Source organism: Loxodonta africana, chromosome 3 (genome assembly GCF_030014295.1).
Source record: "Loxodonta africana isolate mLoxAfr1 chromosome 3, mLoxAfr1.hap2, whole genome shotgun sequence".
In the NCBI taxonomy this organism is placed as follows: domain Eukaryota; kingdom Metazoa; phylum Chordata; class Mammalia; order Proboscidea; family Elephantidae; genus Loxodonta; species Loxodonta africana.
In genome coordinates, this window is record NC_087344.1 from 116,160,840 (window position 1) to 116,180,040 (window position 19,201).

A 19,201-nucleotide genomic window follows, 5' to 3' on the forward strand; every position below is an offset into this window, starting at 1 on the left:
TGGAGACAAAACACAGGGTCAGGGGTGCATGACTCCGCTTGCATTCTCTCACTGAAGCTGCCGTGTCTCAGGGAACTACCATCAGCCCCACCACAGTTGAGCCAAAGAATGGCACCAAGTAATCGGAGCTGAGGTGCTGCATGGCTCGCAACTCTTCACTGCTTCTGCACCGTCTCTCCCTCTCCCTGTTGCTCAAACCATTTCCTTAATTTTGCCTTTGATGCTCCAGGTTTCTAGGTTGTCATATATATAATCAATTCACTTGTTTTTTCAGGTCTTTGTTGCAAGAGGTGTGGACTGAAGCTTCTGGCTAGCTCACCATCTTGGCCCTGCCCCTCTGTTTCTTAATTACATAAAACTGACGACCAACTTCTCATCCTAGGATAAAGGAACCCTCCTCATGATTCTCTTCCCTATAGCAATTTAGCCAGTCTTGCATTTTGAAGTCTGTTCCTTACAGAATTCCACCTCGTCATAGACATAACAACAAAAAGCTCAAATTGGTTTAAATGTTAAAGGAAGAAGTTCAGTAATAGTGTAGAATTTATGTATGATTTATTCAGGGTTCCAGTTCAATTATTTAGGAATTTTTATTCATGTAAACCAATAAAGGTATCACTCACTTATCAAAAGTTCACTTTATGCCACTTTGCTTTCAGTGAAGACCTATATTAATACTTGTTTTTGCTAATTGAAAGAAATTCAAAGGGGAATTTTGCTTTTATGAAAAAGATGAAAAGCAAAAATAGCATTCAGCAGGGGAACACACCCATTCTCACTCCTCTGAAGCAAGTAAGGACACTCAATGAAGTGTTTATGTCAACACGTTCACTGCCATTTTACATATTGGCTTAACCAAGATTCTCCTTTCAAACTCTTCCACCCTTATTGAAAGACCCAGCCGCCATATCTGATCAAATGCCTGGTGACATATAAACGCACCGTGCACCACGAGATCCCATCCTCAGTTTTTCCTCTCCTGTGCATTTCTCTAACTGTAGGACTCATCCCTCAGCATGCACAGTTAATGTAAATCCCACTCTTCTGCCAGGTTTGAACCCTGGCCCTTCAACCTAGCCCCATGTGCCAAGGCCAGGTAGGCTACCAGGGGCTACCATCATTACCACCACCACCTCTCAGCCTTCTAGTGTGCTCACTGTCTTCCTAGTTCTGGTAAGTGAAACTACACTGTACATACATTATTTCTACTTTATATAGGCTGTGTATTTAACATACCATGTCTGTTTTCACTATATTTTAGTGTTATTTTAGATTTTATATGTTATTCAGTATGATTTGGTAGCTTATTTTTTGGGTCAAGGAACACTTGAAAATTCTTCCCAGGTAATTAACGGTAACTGCTTCTTCAATTGATGTCATTTTGGCTTACAAAATCTTTCATGGGAATGCTCTACTTTTGGATAGTAGGGGGGACCTGTTGTCATGGATTGAATTATGTCCCCCCCAAAAATGTGTTTATCAATTTGGCTAGGCCGTGATTTCCAGTATTGTGTGGTTGTCCTCCATTTTGTGATTGTAATTTTATGTTAAAGAGGATTAGGGTGGGATTGTAACACCCTTACTAAAGTCTTATCCCTGATCCAATGTAAAGGGAGTTTCCCTGGGGTGTGGCTTGCACCACCTTTTATCTTACAAGAGATAAAATGAAAGGGAAGAAAGCAGAGAGTGGGGGGCCTCATATCACCAAGAAAGCAATGCCAGGAGCAGAGCTCATCCTTTGGACCCAGGGTCCCTGCGCAGAGAAGCTCCTAGTCCGGAGCAACACTGATGAGAAGGCCAACAGGGAGAGAAAGCCTTCCCCTGGAGATGATGCCCTGAATTTGGACTTTTAGTCTACCTTACTGTGAGGAAATAACCTTCTTTGTTAAAGCCATCCACTTGTGGTATTTCTGTTACAGTGGCACTAGATGACTAAGACACTTCCCTTAGTTAGTTTTAGGAGGCAGCCAATCTGATTACTACATTTCACTCTAAGAATAAAATTGTTGCTCCTTTGTATTCTATCACCCATGCTAGAAAATCACCACTCTAAAAGAAAATAGCATAATACTTCTCTAAATTTAGGCCATATATATTTCAAGAAGTTTAAATTTTCAAGCAAGGTGCAAAACAGGTGGGGGCAGGGAGACATTTCTCATGCCAAGAAACGGACATATGAGAGAACTAGTCACTTGGGCCCCTAAGTTGTGGGAATTTATAGGCACCTCTCTGTCCAGCCTTCTATGCTTCATAGTTCTTCCTGCCTTTACTTTCCCATATGCATCCAGAAATACTTTTCTTATTCTAGCTCCTATAGCTTCTCCATTTATTGATGTATTTAACCATTCACTAAATATATTTTGGATACCTAACATGAGTTGGAATTGACTCAATGACAACCAGCTTGGTTCTTTTGGTTTTAATATGAATCAGACACTCTATTATATGCTAGAGATATAGTGGAGAACAAAGAGAGACGAAGTCTCTGTACTTCACAGAGCTCTAGTACAGCTGGAGATATAGACAACAGCAACACAGTATGGTAAGTGCTTATGATAAGGAAAGTATGTGATGCACATTGCATGGGCAAATAATCCAAAATTTTGCCCTAAGAAAATTGAGCACCATTGGAGAATTTTACATTGGTGAATAAAATGACTAAATATATATTTTGGAAAGATCTGTGCATGCAGTAGAAAAAGTAATTGTAAAGGAGTAAGAAATCCTAGCAAAACTGATTTCCCCATGGAGTCAAATAACTCAGAGAGCACAAGATATAACAACACATATAATAATGACATTAAAAATATAGCCATTAATAAAATGTAATATCAAATTTCGCCAGGTGCTAAACCAAGAACCAAACCCACTGCCATCGAGTAAATTTTTACTCATAGTGACACTATAGGACAGAGTAGAACTGCCCCATAGGGTTTCCAAGGAGTGGCTGGTGGATTTAAACTGCCGACCTTTTGCAACTGAGCTTTTAACCACTGTACCAACATTATATTTATGATCTCACTTAATTCTAACAAATAATGAAATAAGTACTGCTATTACCCAGATCCAACTCGATGGTAGCGGGTATAATAAGCCCCAGCTCTCCTTCATTTTACAGATGAGGCGATTCAGGCTCAAAATAAGTAACATGCTTAATGGAACAGAGCTTTAAAGGAAAAATTCAAATCAGGCTGTCTTGAACCACTGCGATATATTATTATTAGTGACATCTCTCCCCAAAAAGTTTATCCAAATTCTGTTCATACATACTGAAGCTTCAGAGATTGCTCCCATGAACATGGTTTTTATCTCATGTTACATGAGTAACAGAGGGAGCCTTGATTCTAAGAGAGAAAAATAAATTCCAAGGACCTAAATTAAAAACAAAAGAGCCGTTGCTGTCAAGTCAGTTCCAAGCCATAGCAACCCTACAGGACAGAACAGAACTGCCCATAGGGTTCCCAAGGAGCAGCTGGTGGATCTGAACTGCCAAACTTTTGGTGAGTAGCCATAGCTCTTAACCACTGCACCACCAGGGCTCCATTTCATATAAAGTACATACTAAATTTCAATGGAACTAAATTTAAATGGAACATAGAAGACAGAAACAACATTTTAAATAAATGTGCATCATCAGCAACTGCCTGATCCTTTTCCACATCCTTAATTCCAGATAATCTGATATGTCGCCATTTGTGAACTCACTTTCTCTCACGCCGACCTTCGTTTGAAAAGTATATGGAGCCGCTTCCTCAGAAGTTGCAGGCACTGTATTATGGTCAGCTTTGCTACTTGTCCCTCACACTTGTCTCTCTTTATCAGGGCTATTGCCACTATGATTTAGCATGCGCAGGCTAATGCAGGAAGATAGTCAGTCTCTCCTTCTATCTTATTTCACTGACACTGCCTTATCTTGCTTTCTCAGAGAATGTCCATTGCCTTACTCTAGGTCTATTTTAATCCTACTAATATTTAAGGGGCACATTTAATTTCTATTTTCTAAACTTTACCATTTAGAATCTGAGAATAGCTATATAAAAGTGTTCATTTATTCTCTTGTATGTTTGATTTTTGGTATGAGTAATACACATAAATTGATGACAGAGTATCCTACCTTATCTACCCAAGTACAATACTGAGAGGTTCTAGCAAGAGCAATTTTCCTGTATTTGCAAAGATCAACTACTGGAAAGGTATGCTACGAACAACAAGAGAGGAAGAGACAACCAACCAAAAATAATGTAGCCTGATGTGGTGGCAGATGTTTCAGCAAAAGTGCCTTCATAGGCAAGTGGAATATAAAATCCTAATATATACATACTTCTGTTATATCCCATCACATGGTTTATGGCTCCTATTTCTATTATGTCCTATTTCCTGAGAGAAATTCAATATATGCTTTCAACTGATATTTTTAAAGTTAATAAATAACTATGAGAATTATCTAAACAATGGTTAAAAAAACTTTATTGATTAGTTATTCACATACTCAATTTAAAAGAAAAATAAAAGTATCAATTTATGATTTTTCTAAATATTATAATATACATTACCTTACATACTGTGATATTTTCATTAAAACTAAGTCAAATAGTCTACAAAACACCATTCTGCTGATAGAGAATTTGAAAGTTAAAATTATTGGAGAATTGTCTTATTATCCTGATCTTCTTAACATTTTAATATTTAAAATAGTAAAGAAAATAAAACATACCTCAATTTCTTCCTAACTAAGAAGCCACGTATCCATCTTTGAATAATCAAAACTGGTGAATTATGAGCCAGGATTTCATTAATATTTGAAATAATATGTTTAATATTATTAATTTCATCCTCATAGGTTGTTCCCTGTATAAAGAAAATATATTCGATTTTTATCTTTCATGAAAACATTTCCAAAAGATATTTTAAACGTGGTAATTTAAAGGTATGAATAAGCTAATAAAACATTTGCAGGTGTTTTATAGGCATAATAGTTAAATAATAAATACACTTTCAGGTCAATTTTATTAGATCAAAATATCAAGAATTAGCAGCATCAAATAATTTCAATTCTTTGTGCAAAAGGCAAGATCCAGGAAGATAACTTTCTCCATTCTAGATTCTTCTCTCGATCTGGTAGCAAATGTATATAATTTTGACCATAATCATCCTGATCTCTGGAAGGTAGTGGCATAAACACGTGTCCAATGAAACTCTAAAAGTACTCTGTAGCTCCCCATATAGAAAATGGACATATGATGGATTCATAAGATAATTTATATTCATTCAAAATTTTGTTGCAGCTTAACTGGAACATTGGACACTTTTATTAGAACACAGGACATTTCTCTGGGAAAAGATATCCTACATTGCTTTTAAGAAAAATACTTCTAAGATGTCCTTTCCTGAATATTTTTAGGTTTGGGTAAGAGGCTCCCTATACTCCATTTATCATTTGGCTGGTTAGAAATAAAGCCATTTTCCTTATGTTTGGAATGTGGGAATCATGCATCAAAAGGTAATATTTATATTGTGTAATGCTTTTTTTAAGGCACCTACCCAGAAAATTATTACCCTATAACATTAAAAACATTCATCTTTTCCCCAATATACTAAATCAGCTATGTACTGCCAGGAAAAACCATAAAGCCTTGTGAAGTAGAGTTTGTCTTCCTTTCCTAGGGCTTCCATAACAAAATACTATAAATTGGGTGACTTTAAAGGTCAGAAATGTATTGTCTCACAGTTCCAAAGGCTAGACATCTCAGTTCAGGGCATTAGCAAATCTCAGTGTTGTCTCTAGGGAAAGATCTTCCAGCTTCTGGTAGCCCTAGGCATTTCTTCTCATCCCTTGACTTTTAGATGCATCTTCACATGACCTTTGTTTTCCCTCTGTGTGACTTTGTCTCCGTGTATGCTTTCTTTTAAAAGGCATAACTTAGAAGGGATTAGGACCCACCCTACCCTGGTATGACCTTGTTAACTAATAACATATTTTAAAACAAACCCTATTTGCAAACAAGGTCACATTTACAGGTAGAGGGGTTAGGACTTCAACATATCTTTTTGGGGGACACAATTCAATCCATAACAGTGCTACTTCAAATTTATGCTTTCAGACACTCACTTCTGATTAGCAAGACCTTTAGTTGGACTTGGTTTGCTCCCATTCCCAAAAGTAGCTATTCCAAACCTTCAATACTATTCAATAGTCTCGAAGCCCTTTTCATAGAGCTTCCTAAATATCTTATCTTCTCTTTCAAAGAGAAAAGAGGGTGGTCAACTAATATCCACCAAGTAATTCCCCTCTACTTGCTACAAGTATAACTATATCCCTATCTATTCTTGATACCTTCCTACTGAATCTTATAACAAGATGTATCTTGTTCCTGTCCTCTGTTCTGTACCTTTCCTTGCAATTTTAAGTCCCATTTCCTTTTTTTGATCATTCCCTTTTCTACTGGCACTATTCCATTAGATATAAATGTGATATAGCCTCCCCCATCTTTAAAATGTACACATACAGATAAGCACATATACCCCAACCCTTTATCCCTTATATCTATCATTTTAAAAGTCTTAATTCTGGAAACAAAATTCCACGCTTGTTTTTCCCACCTTCCTCTGTCTCAATCCACTGGCTTTCCATCCCTACCATCCTATCTGATACTTTTCTTATGGAGTTATCATCGGACGTTCGCTCCTTGAAACACTTCTGTTGGTTTCTGTGCACCATTCCTCTTTTTTTTTCTTACTCTGTTTTCTTCTGGACTTTAAGACCCATCATTAACCTGCTCATGCCTTAAATGTCACACTGAAAGAATTCTCTCCCTTTGTCTCTTTTCAACCTGTACACACTCTCCAGCATATGAATATAAGTTTATATTAACCAGATGCCAGATAGGAATGCATCCAAATTCATAGCTTCAACACTCACCTATATGCTGAAGACTCTCACATTTCTATCTTAAGCTTGCCTAAACCCTCTCATGAGCTACAGAACTACATGGTCAAGCTGATATCCAATTAAACTCAACTTGTCAAAATCTGAATTTATTACCTTCTTCCCCAATGTGCTTTCTCTTATATTCTCTACCTTAGTAAATGGTACTACTGCCCACAGGTTCCTAAGCCAGAAACCCTGTGACCATCCTAGATTCTCATTATTCTCACACTTCTTCATGTCCAAATAACACTACACACAGTATATTTGCCATCCCAAATACCTACCAACCTCTTCATTTGATTTGCTAACATTGCTTTGCTGCATGTATTTATCATGTATTCCTAAGCTGGGAAAATGTATAAACCCTGATAAACCCTGATACATACATTTATTTCTATATTACCACTCCTTCCAAACCATAATATGCACTGTTGCTAGAGTGAACATCTGAAAATATAATCTGATCATATGGCATCCTTGCTTAATATACAGTGAAACCTGTGACAGCCAGAATTCATTAGGAATGCCTTGATTTTCCTGATCTCACAAGTTTTCTATCTTTGACAGGATGTAGTATTACCACTTTTCTGTCACTCTCTGTTAGTGGAAAATATTTGAGTTCTCTTTCTCTGACAGGTTTCCACCTTACACAGGTTCCGGCTTTTGCAAGTTTTGCTGTATTTCACTGGCACATCATTGAAAGACCAGCTACAAATTTCTTGACTTGGCACACGAAGTTCTTCTTCATTTACACACTCAACTTCATATCACACAAAGTTCTTCTTCATTTACACACTCAACTTCATATCCCTTCACTTTAATATAACACATTTGACTCAGGCAACATCTAACAACTTCTCGTTGTTAGCTGCTGTCAAGTTGGTTCTGACTCATAGTGAACCTACGTACAACAGAACGAAACACTGCCCTGTCCTGTGCCAGCCTCACTCGTGTTGTTATGCTTGAGCCCATTATCACAGCCACTATGTCAATCCATCTCCTTGAGGGTCTTCCTCTTTTTCTATGACCCTCTACTTTACCAGGCATGATGTCCTTTCCCAGGAACTGGTCCCTTCCGACAACATGATCAGCTTTCTTCTAAGGAGCATTCTGGCTGTACTCTTCCAAGACAGACAGATTTGTTCTTTATTCTGGAAGGCCATGGTATATTCAATATTCCTTGCCAACACCATAATTCATAGGCCTCAGTTCTTCTTCCTTCTTTCTTATTCACCATCCAGATTTCACAGGCATATGAAGTGATAAAAAACACCATGGCTTGGGTCATGCACACCTTAGTCCTTAAAGTGACATCTTTGCTTTTCAAAACTTTAAAGAGGTCTTTTGCAGCAGATTTGACCAATGCAATGTGTTGTTTGATTTCTTGACTCCTGCTTCCATGGGCATGGATTGAGGATCCAAGCTGCCATGGATTGAACTATGTCCCCCCAAAATATGTGTATTAATTTGCCTGGGCCATGATTCCCAGTATTGTGTGGTTGTCCTCCATTATGTGATTGTAATTTTATGTTCAAGAGGGTTAGGGTGGGATTGTAACACCCTCACTAAGGTCACATCCCCGGGGTGTGGTTTGCACCACCTTTTATCTTACAAGAGAAAAAAGGAAAGGGAAGCAAGCAGAGAGTTGGGGACCTCATACCACCAAGAAAGCAGCGCTGGGAGGAGAGCGCATTCTTTGGACCTGAGGTTCCTGAGATGAGATGCTCCCAGACCAAGGGAAGACAGATGACAAGGAACTTCCTCCAGAGCTGACAGAGAGAGAGAGCCTTTCCCTGGAGCCAGCACCCTGAATTCAGACTTCTAGCTACCGGACTCTGAGAGAATAAATTTCTGTTTGTTAGAGCTATCTACTTGTGGTATTTGGTACAGCAGCATTAGATGACTAAGACACAAGTAAAATGAAATCCTTGACAGCTTCATTATTTTCTCTGTTTATCATGATGTTGGTTATTGGCCCAGTTGTGAGGATATTTTGTTTTCTTTATGTTGAAGTATAATCCATACTGAAGGCTATGCTCTTTGCTCTTCATTAATAAGTGCTTCAAGTCCTCTTCACTTTCAACAAGCAATGTTGTGTCATATGCATAATGCAGGTTGTTAATGAGTCTTCCTCCAATCCTAATACCCCTTTCTTCTTAATATAGTTCAGCTCTCGGATTATATGCTCAGCATTAAGATTAAGTATGGTGAAAGGATACACCTTGTGCACATCTTTCTTGACTTTAAACCATGCAATATCTCCTTGTTCTGTTCCAGTGACAGACTCTTGGTCTAAGTATAGGTTGTTCATAAGCACAATTAAGCGTTCTGGAATTCCCATTCTTCCCAATGTTATTCATAATTTGTTATAATCCACACAGTCGAATGCCTTTGCATAGTCAATAAAACACAGGTAAACATCTTTCTGGTATTCTCTGCTTTCAGCCAGGATCCATCTGACATCAGCAATGATTTTCCTCATTCCACATCATTTTCTGAATCTGGCTTGAATTTCTGGCTGTTTTCTATCGATGTACTGCTACAACTGCTTTTGAATGATCTTCAAATTTTACTAGTGTGTGATATTAATGATATGGATCTCTTCCAGTTGGTTTGCCAAGGAGCTGTCTTCCAAATTTCTTGGCATAGATGAGTGAGCACCTCCAGCTCTGCATCAGCTTGTTGAAACAGCTCAATTGGTATTCTGTCAGTTCCTGGAGCTTGATTTGTGCCAATGCCTTCAGTGCAGCTTGGACTTCTTCCTTCAGTGCCATTGGTTCCTGATCATATGCTACCTCCTGAAAACGTTGAACATCAACCAATTCTTTTTGGTACAGTGACTCTGTGTATTTCTTCCATCTTTTTTTTTTTTTTTTTTTTTTTTTGAGGCTTCCTGCATCATTAAATATTGTGCCCATGGAATCCTTCAGTATCGTAACTCGTGGCTTAATTTTTTTCTTCTGTTCTTTCAGCTTAAGAAATGCTGAGTATTCTTCCCTTTTGGTTTTCTATCTCCAGGTCTTGCACATTTCATTCTAATACTTTACTTTGTCTTTGCGAGTTGCCCTTTGAAATCTTCTGTTCAGTTCTTTTACTTTTCATTTCTTCCTTTTGCTTTAGCTCCTCAACATTCACGAGCAACTTTCAGAGTCTCTTCAGGTATCCATTTTGATCTTTTCTTTCTTTCCCGTCTTTTAATGACTTCTTGCTTTCTTCATGAAAGATGTCCTTGATGCCATTTCACAACTCGTCTGGTCTTTACTCAGTAGTGTTCATTGTGTCAAACCTATTGTTGAGACGGTCTCTAAGTTCAGGTAGAATATACAAAAGCCATACTTTGGCTCTCCTGGACTTATTCTAATTTTCTTCAACTTCATCTTCAACTTGAATATGAGCAATTGATGGTCTATTCCTCAATCAACACCTGGCCTTGTTCTGACTGATAATATTGAGCTTTTCCATCGTCTCTATCCACAGATGTGTGCATTTGATTCCTGTATATTCCCTCTGGCGAGGTCCACATGTGTAGTTGCCATTTATGTTGTTGAAAAAAGGTATCTGCAAAGAAGTCACTGGTCTTGCAAAATTCTATCATGCAATCTCTGGCATCATTTCTATCAATAAGGCCATATTTTCCAACTACCAATCCTCCTTCTTTGTTTCCATCTTTTGTATTCCAATCACCAGTAATAATCAATGCATCTTGACTGCACGTATGATCAATTTCAGACTGTGGAAATTGGTAAAAATCTTCAGTTTCTTCATCTTTGGCCTTAGTGGTTGGTGTGTAAATTTGAATAATAGTCGTATTAACTGGTCTTCCTTGCAGGCATATGGATATTATCCTATCACTGAGGGCATTGTACTTCAGGATAGATCTCAAAGTGTTCTTTTTTACCATGAACAGGATGCAATTTCTCTTCAATTTGTCATTCCAAGCACAGTACACCACTACACAATTGCTTGATTCAAAAGGGCCAACGCCAGACTCGAGTTGCAATATTGAAAGATTCTATGGGGAAAATATTAAATGACACAGGATGCCTCAAAAGAAGATAGAAGGAATATGCAAAGTCATTATACCATTTCAGGAGGTAGCATATGATCAGGAACCAATGGTACTGAAGGAAGTAGTCCAAGCTGTACTGAAGGCACTGACCAAAAATAAGGCTCCAGGAATTGAGGGAATACCAACTGAGATGTTTCAACAAACTGATGCAGCACTGGAAGCGTGCACTTGTCTATGCCAAGAAATTTGGAAGACAGTTACCTGGTCAAGCAACTGAAAGAGAGCCATATTTATGCCTATTTCAAAGTAAGGTGATCCACCTGAAGGCACAAATTATTGAACAATATAATTAATATCACATGCAAGTAAAACATTGCTGAAGATCATTCAAAAGCAGTTAGAGCAGTATATCGACAGGGAACTGTCAGAAATTCAAGCCAGATTCAGAAAAGGAGGGAAATCATTGCCGATATCAGATAGATCCTGGCTGATAGTAGAGAATACCAGAAAGGTATTTACCTGTGTTTTATTGATTATGCAAGGAAATTCAACTGTGTGCATCATAACAAATTATGGATAACATTGAGAAGAATGAGAATTCCACAACACTTAATTGTGCTCATGAGGAACCTGTACATAGATCAAGTGGCAGTCATTTGAACAGAACAAAGGGATACTGTATGGTTTAAAATCAGGAAAGGTGTGGTTAGTGTCGTATCCTTTCACGAAACCTATTCAAATGTATGCTCAGCAAATAATCCAAGAATCTGGACTATATGAAGAACAAGCTATCAGGATTGGAGGAAGACTCATTACAACCTGTGATATGCAGATGACACAATCTTGCTTGCTGAAAGTGAAGGGGACTTGAAGCACTTACTGATGAAAATCAAAGACTACACCTTTCAGTGTGGATTACATCTCAACATAAAGAAAACAAAAATCTTTATAACTGGACCAATAAGCAACATCACGATAAATGGAGAAGACTGAAGCTGTCAAGGATTTCATCTTACTTGGATCCGCAATCAACATCCGTGGAAGCAGCAGTCAGGAAATTAAAGGATGTAATTTCATTGGACAAATCTGCTATGAAAGACCTCTTTAGAATATTAAAAAGCAAAGATTTCACTTTAAGGACTAGGATGCACCTGACCCAAGCCATGGTGTTTTCATTTGCCTCATATACATGGGAAAGCTGGACAATGAACAAAGAAGAATCGATGCCTTTGAAGTACTGTGTTGAATATGCCAAGGACTGCCAGAAAAATGAAAAAATCTTTCTTGGAAGAGGTAACCCAGAATTTGCCTCAGAAACAAGGATATCAAGACTTCGTTTCAATCTTTTGGACATGCTATCAGGAGGGGTCAGTTCCTGGAGACAGACATTATGCTTGGTACAGTACAGAGTCATGGAAAAAGAGAAGCACCTTCAGACTGACACAGTGGCTAGAACAATGTGCTCAAGCATAACAATGATCATGAGAAGGGCACAGGACAGGGCAGTATTTTGTTCTGTTGTACATGAGGTTGCTATGAGTTGGAACCAACTCATTGGCACCTAATGACCACAACAAAAGTCCATTTCAACTCACTAATGCCTAGGATATTGATCTTCATGTGTTCCGTTTCATTTTTGACAATTTCCAATTTTCCTACTTTCCTACTTCATACTTTTCATGCTCCAATTACTAATAGACATTTACAACTTTTTCTTCTCGTTTCGAGTTTTGCCACAACAGCAGATGAAGGTTCTGGAAACTTGACTCCATTCATGTTATTATGGTTATTTCTACTTAGAGGAGGCAGCTCTTCTCCAGTAGTATTTTGAGTGCCTTTCAACCCAAGGGGCTCATTTTCTGGCGGTATGTCAGACAATGTTCCACTGATATTAACTAGGTTTTCACTGGCCAATTTTTCAGAAATAGACTGCCAGGTTCTTCTTCTTCATCTGTCTTAGTCTTGAAGCTCCACTGAAACCTGTCCACCAAGAGTGACCCTGCTGGTATTTGAAATACCAGTGGCAAAGTTTTCAGTATCACAGAAACATGTACACCACCACAGTACCACAAACTGAGAACCTAACCACTTATGCTCCTGAAAATTTTCTAGTCTCAATGCTTTTTATGGATCTCATTCAAGTGTCTTGGACCGCCCTTCCCAATTTTTTCACTACCTTTGTCTTTTGGAGACTCAGGTCATTCTTCTAAGAAGCCTTTCTTAACATTGATCTGAGTTCAATACACTTCTACAATATTATCCCATGCAATAACTCATTTCTCACACTCATACTATAATGAAATTATCAGTTTATTTTCTATCTTCCCCACTGCAACATAAACTCACCAAGTTCAACAACCCTTTCTTCAGCCTATATCTTTGGGAATAAGTAAGCTGTTAGGTCTGTAACTGGTATTCCGTATTATCAGTTGACTATTAAACCACTGAGTAATGGTCATTAATGCATTATCATAGCTGACTCCAAGCTTCATTTAGCAATGTCAATCAATCTATTCTTGTAAATCTATTATTTGGCTGCAGTAACATCACATTCCTAATTCTTCTACCTTTTTAATTTTTATTTCTCAGTCTGTTGGGCTTGCTCCTTTTCTTTCACAAACTATTTAAATATTGAGATAATTTAGGTTTTCTTCCTTTTTTCCCTCTCTTTTCTAACTCTCCTAGAATAATCACATTCCCTGCTGCAGTTACTGCCTCACATATGCATATTATCCACATAGCTATTATCTCTTATATTGTTCTTCTGTGCCATCGAGTTGATTCTGACTCACAGTAACACTATAGGACAGAGTAGAGCTGTCCCATAGGGTTTCCTAGGCTGAAATCTTTATGGAGGTCTTTTCTCCCACGAAGACAAGGCTGGTAGGTTCAAACTGCCTTTATGTTTAGCTGCCAAGTGCTTAACCATTGCACCACCAGGGCTCTCTTAAATTACAGACCTATAAAATGAACTTCTAATTCCATTTCTCTACTTGCATGTCAGATGCTGAAATCATTATCTCCGCCACCCGAAAACATTTCAATCCACGCCTCATACTGAATTACCAGTATAGTAATTAAAACTGTTCTTCAGCTTGTCAACTACGTAATAAACTAATATTCTTCCATCCCTCTCTTATCCTTTCATCCAATAAATCACTATATACAGTCAAATAAATATCTCTTCAATCTATTCCCCATACTCCATGCCCTCTACCAATTTATAATATCTGCCCTTATAAGCTAGGTGCTGCACTGTTGTAACAGACTCCTCACTAATTTATCTACTTTTAATTTCCATCCACTCCGAAATTACAGAATACAGGATGATTTTTCTAGAATGAAATCTGGTCAGGTAAAATCTTTAAATGTTTCCCTAAGATCTTGTAAGATAAAACTATGTCTCTTTAGTACTACATACAAAAATAATAATAAAAAACCCAAACCAGATGCCATAGAGTTGATTCTAACTCCTGACGACTTTATGCATTACAGAGTAGAACTGCCCCATGGGGTTTTCTTTGCTGTGATCTTTATTGAAGCAGATCACCAGGCCTTTCTTCCATGGCACCTCTAGGTGTCTTAAGTTCGCCAGTTTTTAAGTTAGTAGTCAAGGGCAAACCATTTGTGTCACACAGGGACATACTACACATAATATTCTTTGCTACTCTAATTTTTTTTTTTTGTCTCTGTAAACCTCAAAAAACCATTTGTGCCACACAGGGACCTACTATACATAATATTCTTTGCTACTTTAATGCTTTTTTGTCTCTCGAAACTTCAAAAATACCAAGCTACTTGTTGTTACTTGAATGTGCCAAACTCTATCAATACATTTGTGCCTTTGCAAATGCTTTCTACTTTGCCTCACATGCCCTACACTCTTGCCAATACTTCCATTTGCCTAATGATTTCTTATATTCAAAGACATATCGGAAATATAAATACTTATGCTTTTCTTTCCTGACTAGGGAAGTGAATTTGAAAGATTTTTAAAGAAAATACATGTAGTTCTTTCACAGATTTCCTCTGGTAATCAACTCCATGAAATTTTCCCATTATTTCTTTGATTATTGCATCTCATGTATTTGCTTTCATTTTCTCTACTGTAATTCCTATTCAGAGTACCTGGGTGGTATAAACAGTTAGCTCACTTGGCTGCTAACTGAAAGGTTTGAGGTTCAAGTCCACCCAGAGGTGCCTCAGAAGAAAGATCTCATGATCAACTTCGGAAAACTTACTCACTGAAAACCCTATGGAGCATGGTTCTACTCTGACAAACATGGTGTCACCATGAGCTGGAGTCAGCTAGACAACAACTGGTTCTGGTTTCGTAATTCCTATGCACATACATTAGATACCCTGGATCTGACCTCCACGTCTTGTATTTTTTCTCATCATTTTCATGTATTCATCCGTTTCCTCTGTATTCTGGCTGAACTTCTTAAGTTTATGTCATATAACAATTTGTTTTTTTGTGTGCATCATTATATTCTTAATTCTACTATGTCCAAGCTGGTGTCCTTATATTTTTATTCAATGTAGCTACCTCACATTTCATCTGTTTTTATTTTACAGAGCTCATATTCTGCTGAATGATATTAATGTATAAATCAAATAGTCTAATATTTTCTTTTTCTTTTAGAAAATTTTTCTCTAAAATGATCTTCTTCCATCTGAAGGATACCTTTCTTTTTTAGAGCTACAGAATGTTTTCATATGCCCCTTATTTGTTTCTCTTCAATGCTGAATTATCTTTTAATTAGGAAAATTCTAAACAAGTTTAGTATTTACCCAATGACCATGTGAACATATTCTTTTTATATTCTCCTAATATGTACACTCAATTTGCTAAACTTCTTAATGGTGCTATACTTGTCTGTCCACATCTAAAGCTGGAAAAAATATTGAAGTAAATATACATTAACCAGGTGCCAGAAAGGAATGGTGAATGAACTGAGGATATAGGCAATCCTAACAGGGAAATTTTACCTAAGAATTTTTTTTCTGTTTTGTGAAGCACTCTGTCAAAGGCCAGACTTCTATATTGACTTTTCTATTTGGCTTGTCAACTGCTCCAGGTCAGATAAGTCATGTGGTTGAGTCTAATCTCCTTTCTGACTGCTCTGTCAGAGATGAGTTCTGCCACACACTAGGACTTGTTATTTATTATAACCCTGTCTGCACTTGGACCTCTCCATGAAGCTTATTCTGTGATCAGTAGCAATGGATCCTATCTGTCACTTCGGTAAATATTATCCCTCTAATTAGAGGGATTTGCAGTATCTCCTCTAGTTCCTGTCATTTTGTTGTATTTATCAGGAATAAAAGCTTAATGTCAGATTTTCCAAGTTTCTTCTTTTAATTTAGTACCATTTTCATCATAGCTACCAAAAAAGAAAAAAAAAAAAATCTTTATCGAGAACAACTCTGGGATTTAATATTGTATTTAAATGCCATTCTTTACTGGTTTCTAGTATAGATATTATTTCCTCTAGTCTTTATGTTCCTTTAGTCTTTGTTTATTGCATTTGGGTTCATGGTGTGTTATCTGTGTGTGTGTGTGTGTGTGTGTAGGGTGTAAGATTATACACAAATATATGAAAATGGGTAAGTGCAAAAGAGAGAGCAGTGAAACAGAACAAAGAACAATAGAGGAGAGAATTTAGAGGACTAAACGCAAGTAGTTCTGGTCAGGCATAGTGTTCTCAACAGTAGAGAACCATTCAGCCCACATTGTAGTTTATAGCAGAATCGTACTATCCACTGAGGCATAAATAATTTCTTCTCTTCAAGGAGATAAACAGAATAATCATCACCTAGGGGCATGGTTAGTGTCCGTATTGCAGAACAAGCAATGCTCCAAGAATATTTGAGCCTTCTGATGTCCTAAAAAAACTACCTTGCAAATTGTTAATAAAAATATCTTTGCAAACTTATGTAATTGCTATAAACCATTTGATATCTGAAACAAATGAAGTATCCTCTTTACATGGGAAAGTAATGCATCTCCTCCACTATAGGAGTTATGGCTCTGGAGACAAGCTGTTGTTGGTAGGTGCCTTTAAGTCAGTTCTGACTCATAGCAACCCTATGTACAACAGAACAAAACACTGACCAGTCTTGCACCATCCTCACAATCATTGTTATGCTTGAGCCCACTGTTGCAGCCACTGTATCGATCCATCTATTTGAGGGACTTTCTCTTCTTCGCTGACCCTCTACTTTACCAAGCATGAGATCCTTCTCCAGGGACTGACACCTCCTGATAACATGTGCATTGTATGTGAGACAAAGTCTTGCCATCCTTGCTTTTAAGGAGCATTCTTGTACTTCTTCCAAGACAGATTTGTTCATTCTACTGGCAGTCCATGGTATATTCAATATTCTTCACCAACACCATAATTCAAAGGCGTCAATTCTTCTTTGGTCTTCCTTATTCATTGTCCAGTGTTCACAGCCATATGAGGTGATTGACAACACCATGGCTTGGGTCAGGTACACCTTAGTCTTCAAGGTGACATCTTTGCTTTTTTATTGCTTTAAAAAGGTCTTTTGCAGCAGATTTGTCCAACGCAATGCACCTTTTGATTTCTTGACTGCTGCTTCCTTAGTAGTTGATTGTGGATCCAAGTAAAATGAAATCCTTCACAACTTCAATCTGTTCTCTATTTATCATGGTGTTGCTTATTAGTCCAGTTGTGAGGATTTTTGTTTTCTTTATGTTGAGGTGTAATACATACTGAGAGCTGTGGTCTTTGACCTTCATCAGTAAGTGCTCAAGTCCTCTTCACTTTCAGCAAGCAATGTTGTGACATCTGCATAATGCAGACTGCTAATGAGTCTTCCTCCAATCCTGATGCCCCATTCTTCTTCTCATAGTCCAGCTTCTCAGATTATTTGCTCAACACACAGATTGAATAAGTATGGTGAAAGGGGATACAACCCTGATGCACATCTTTCCCGACTTTAAACTATGCACTATCCCCTTGTTCTGTTTGAACGACTGCCTCTTGATCTATGTACAGGTTCCTCATGAGCACAATTAAGAGTTCTGGAATTCTCATTCTTTGCAATGTTACCAGTAATTCATTATGATCCACAAAAGTCGAATGCCTTTGCATAGTCAATAAAACACAGGTAAATATCTTTCTGGTATTCTCTGCTTTCAGCCAGGATCCATATGACGTCAGCAATTATATCCCTGGCTCCACATCCTCTTCTGAATAATTGGCTTGAATTTCTGGAAGCTCCCTGTCAATGTATTGCTATAGCCATTTTTGAATAATCTTCAGCAGAATTTTATGTAGATGTGGTATTCATGATGTTGTTTGATTACTTCCACATTCAGTTAGATCACCTTTCTTTTAGAATAGGCATATATATGGATCTCTTCAGTTGGATGGCCAGGTAGCTGTCTTCCAAATTTCTCGGCATAGACTAGTAAGCTCCTCCAGCACTGCATTCATTTGTTGAAACATCTCAATTGGTATTCCGTCAGTTCCTGGAACTTGTTTTTGACCAATGCCTCCAGTGCAGCTTGGACCTCTTTCTTCAGTACCATTAGTTCCCGATTATATGCTCCCTCCTGAAGTGGTTGAACATTAACCAGTTCTTTTTGGTAGAGCGACTCCATGTATTCTTTCCATCTTTGGATACTTCCTGTGTCATTTAATATTTTCCCCTTAGAATCCTTCATTATTGCAATTCGAGGCTTGAATTTTTTCTTCAGTTCTTTCAGCTTGAAAAATGCTGAGCGTGTTCTTCCTTTTTGGTTTTCTAACTCCAGGTCTTTGCATATGTCATTATAATACTTTACTTTGTCTTCTGGAGCCACCCTTTGAAATCTTTTTATGTCCTGTAGTTCATTATTTCTTCCATTTGCTTTAACTACTTGACGTTCAAGAGCAAGTTTCAGAGTCTCTGCTGACGCCCGTTTTGGTCTTTTTAATGACCTTTTGATTTCCTGTCTTTTCAATGACCTTTTGCTTTCTTCATATAATGTCTTTGATGTCATTCCACAGTTCTTCTGATCTTAGGTCATTAGTCAAATCTATTCTTGAGATGGTCTCTAAATTCAGGTGGATATATTCAAGTTTCTATTTTAGCTCTTGTAGACTTGCTCTAATTATATTCCTCTGCTAAAAGTCATCCTTGGATCTTCCCCCTTCACTCACAATTCTCAGTCCATTCACTAGTAAGCCCTTTTGGTTCTGCTTCCAAAGAGTATCTTCAATGTGACCATATTTCACCATCTTCATCAA

The 19,201-nt window shown here is 37.7% G+C and overlaps 1 protein-coding gene across 2 annotated transcripts in view; it reads right to left on the minus strand.

Moving 5' to 3' along the window:
- The window catches only part of LRRIQ3 (leucine rich repeats and IQ motif containing 3), a 154,074-nt gene that overhangs the window by 124,459 nt on the left and 10,414 nt on the right, over positions 1 to 19,201 (minus strand). For both annotated transcript variants that reach the window (XM_003411133.2, XM_023549474.2), the window contains exon 3: positions 4,715 to 4,848. In XM_003411133.2, coding sequence (XP_003411181.1) covers positions 4,715 to 4,848 — 134 coding nt within the window. The remainder of the gene's footprint in view (positions 1 to 4,714; positions 4,849 to 19,201) is intronic.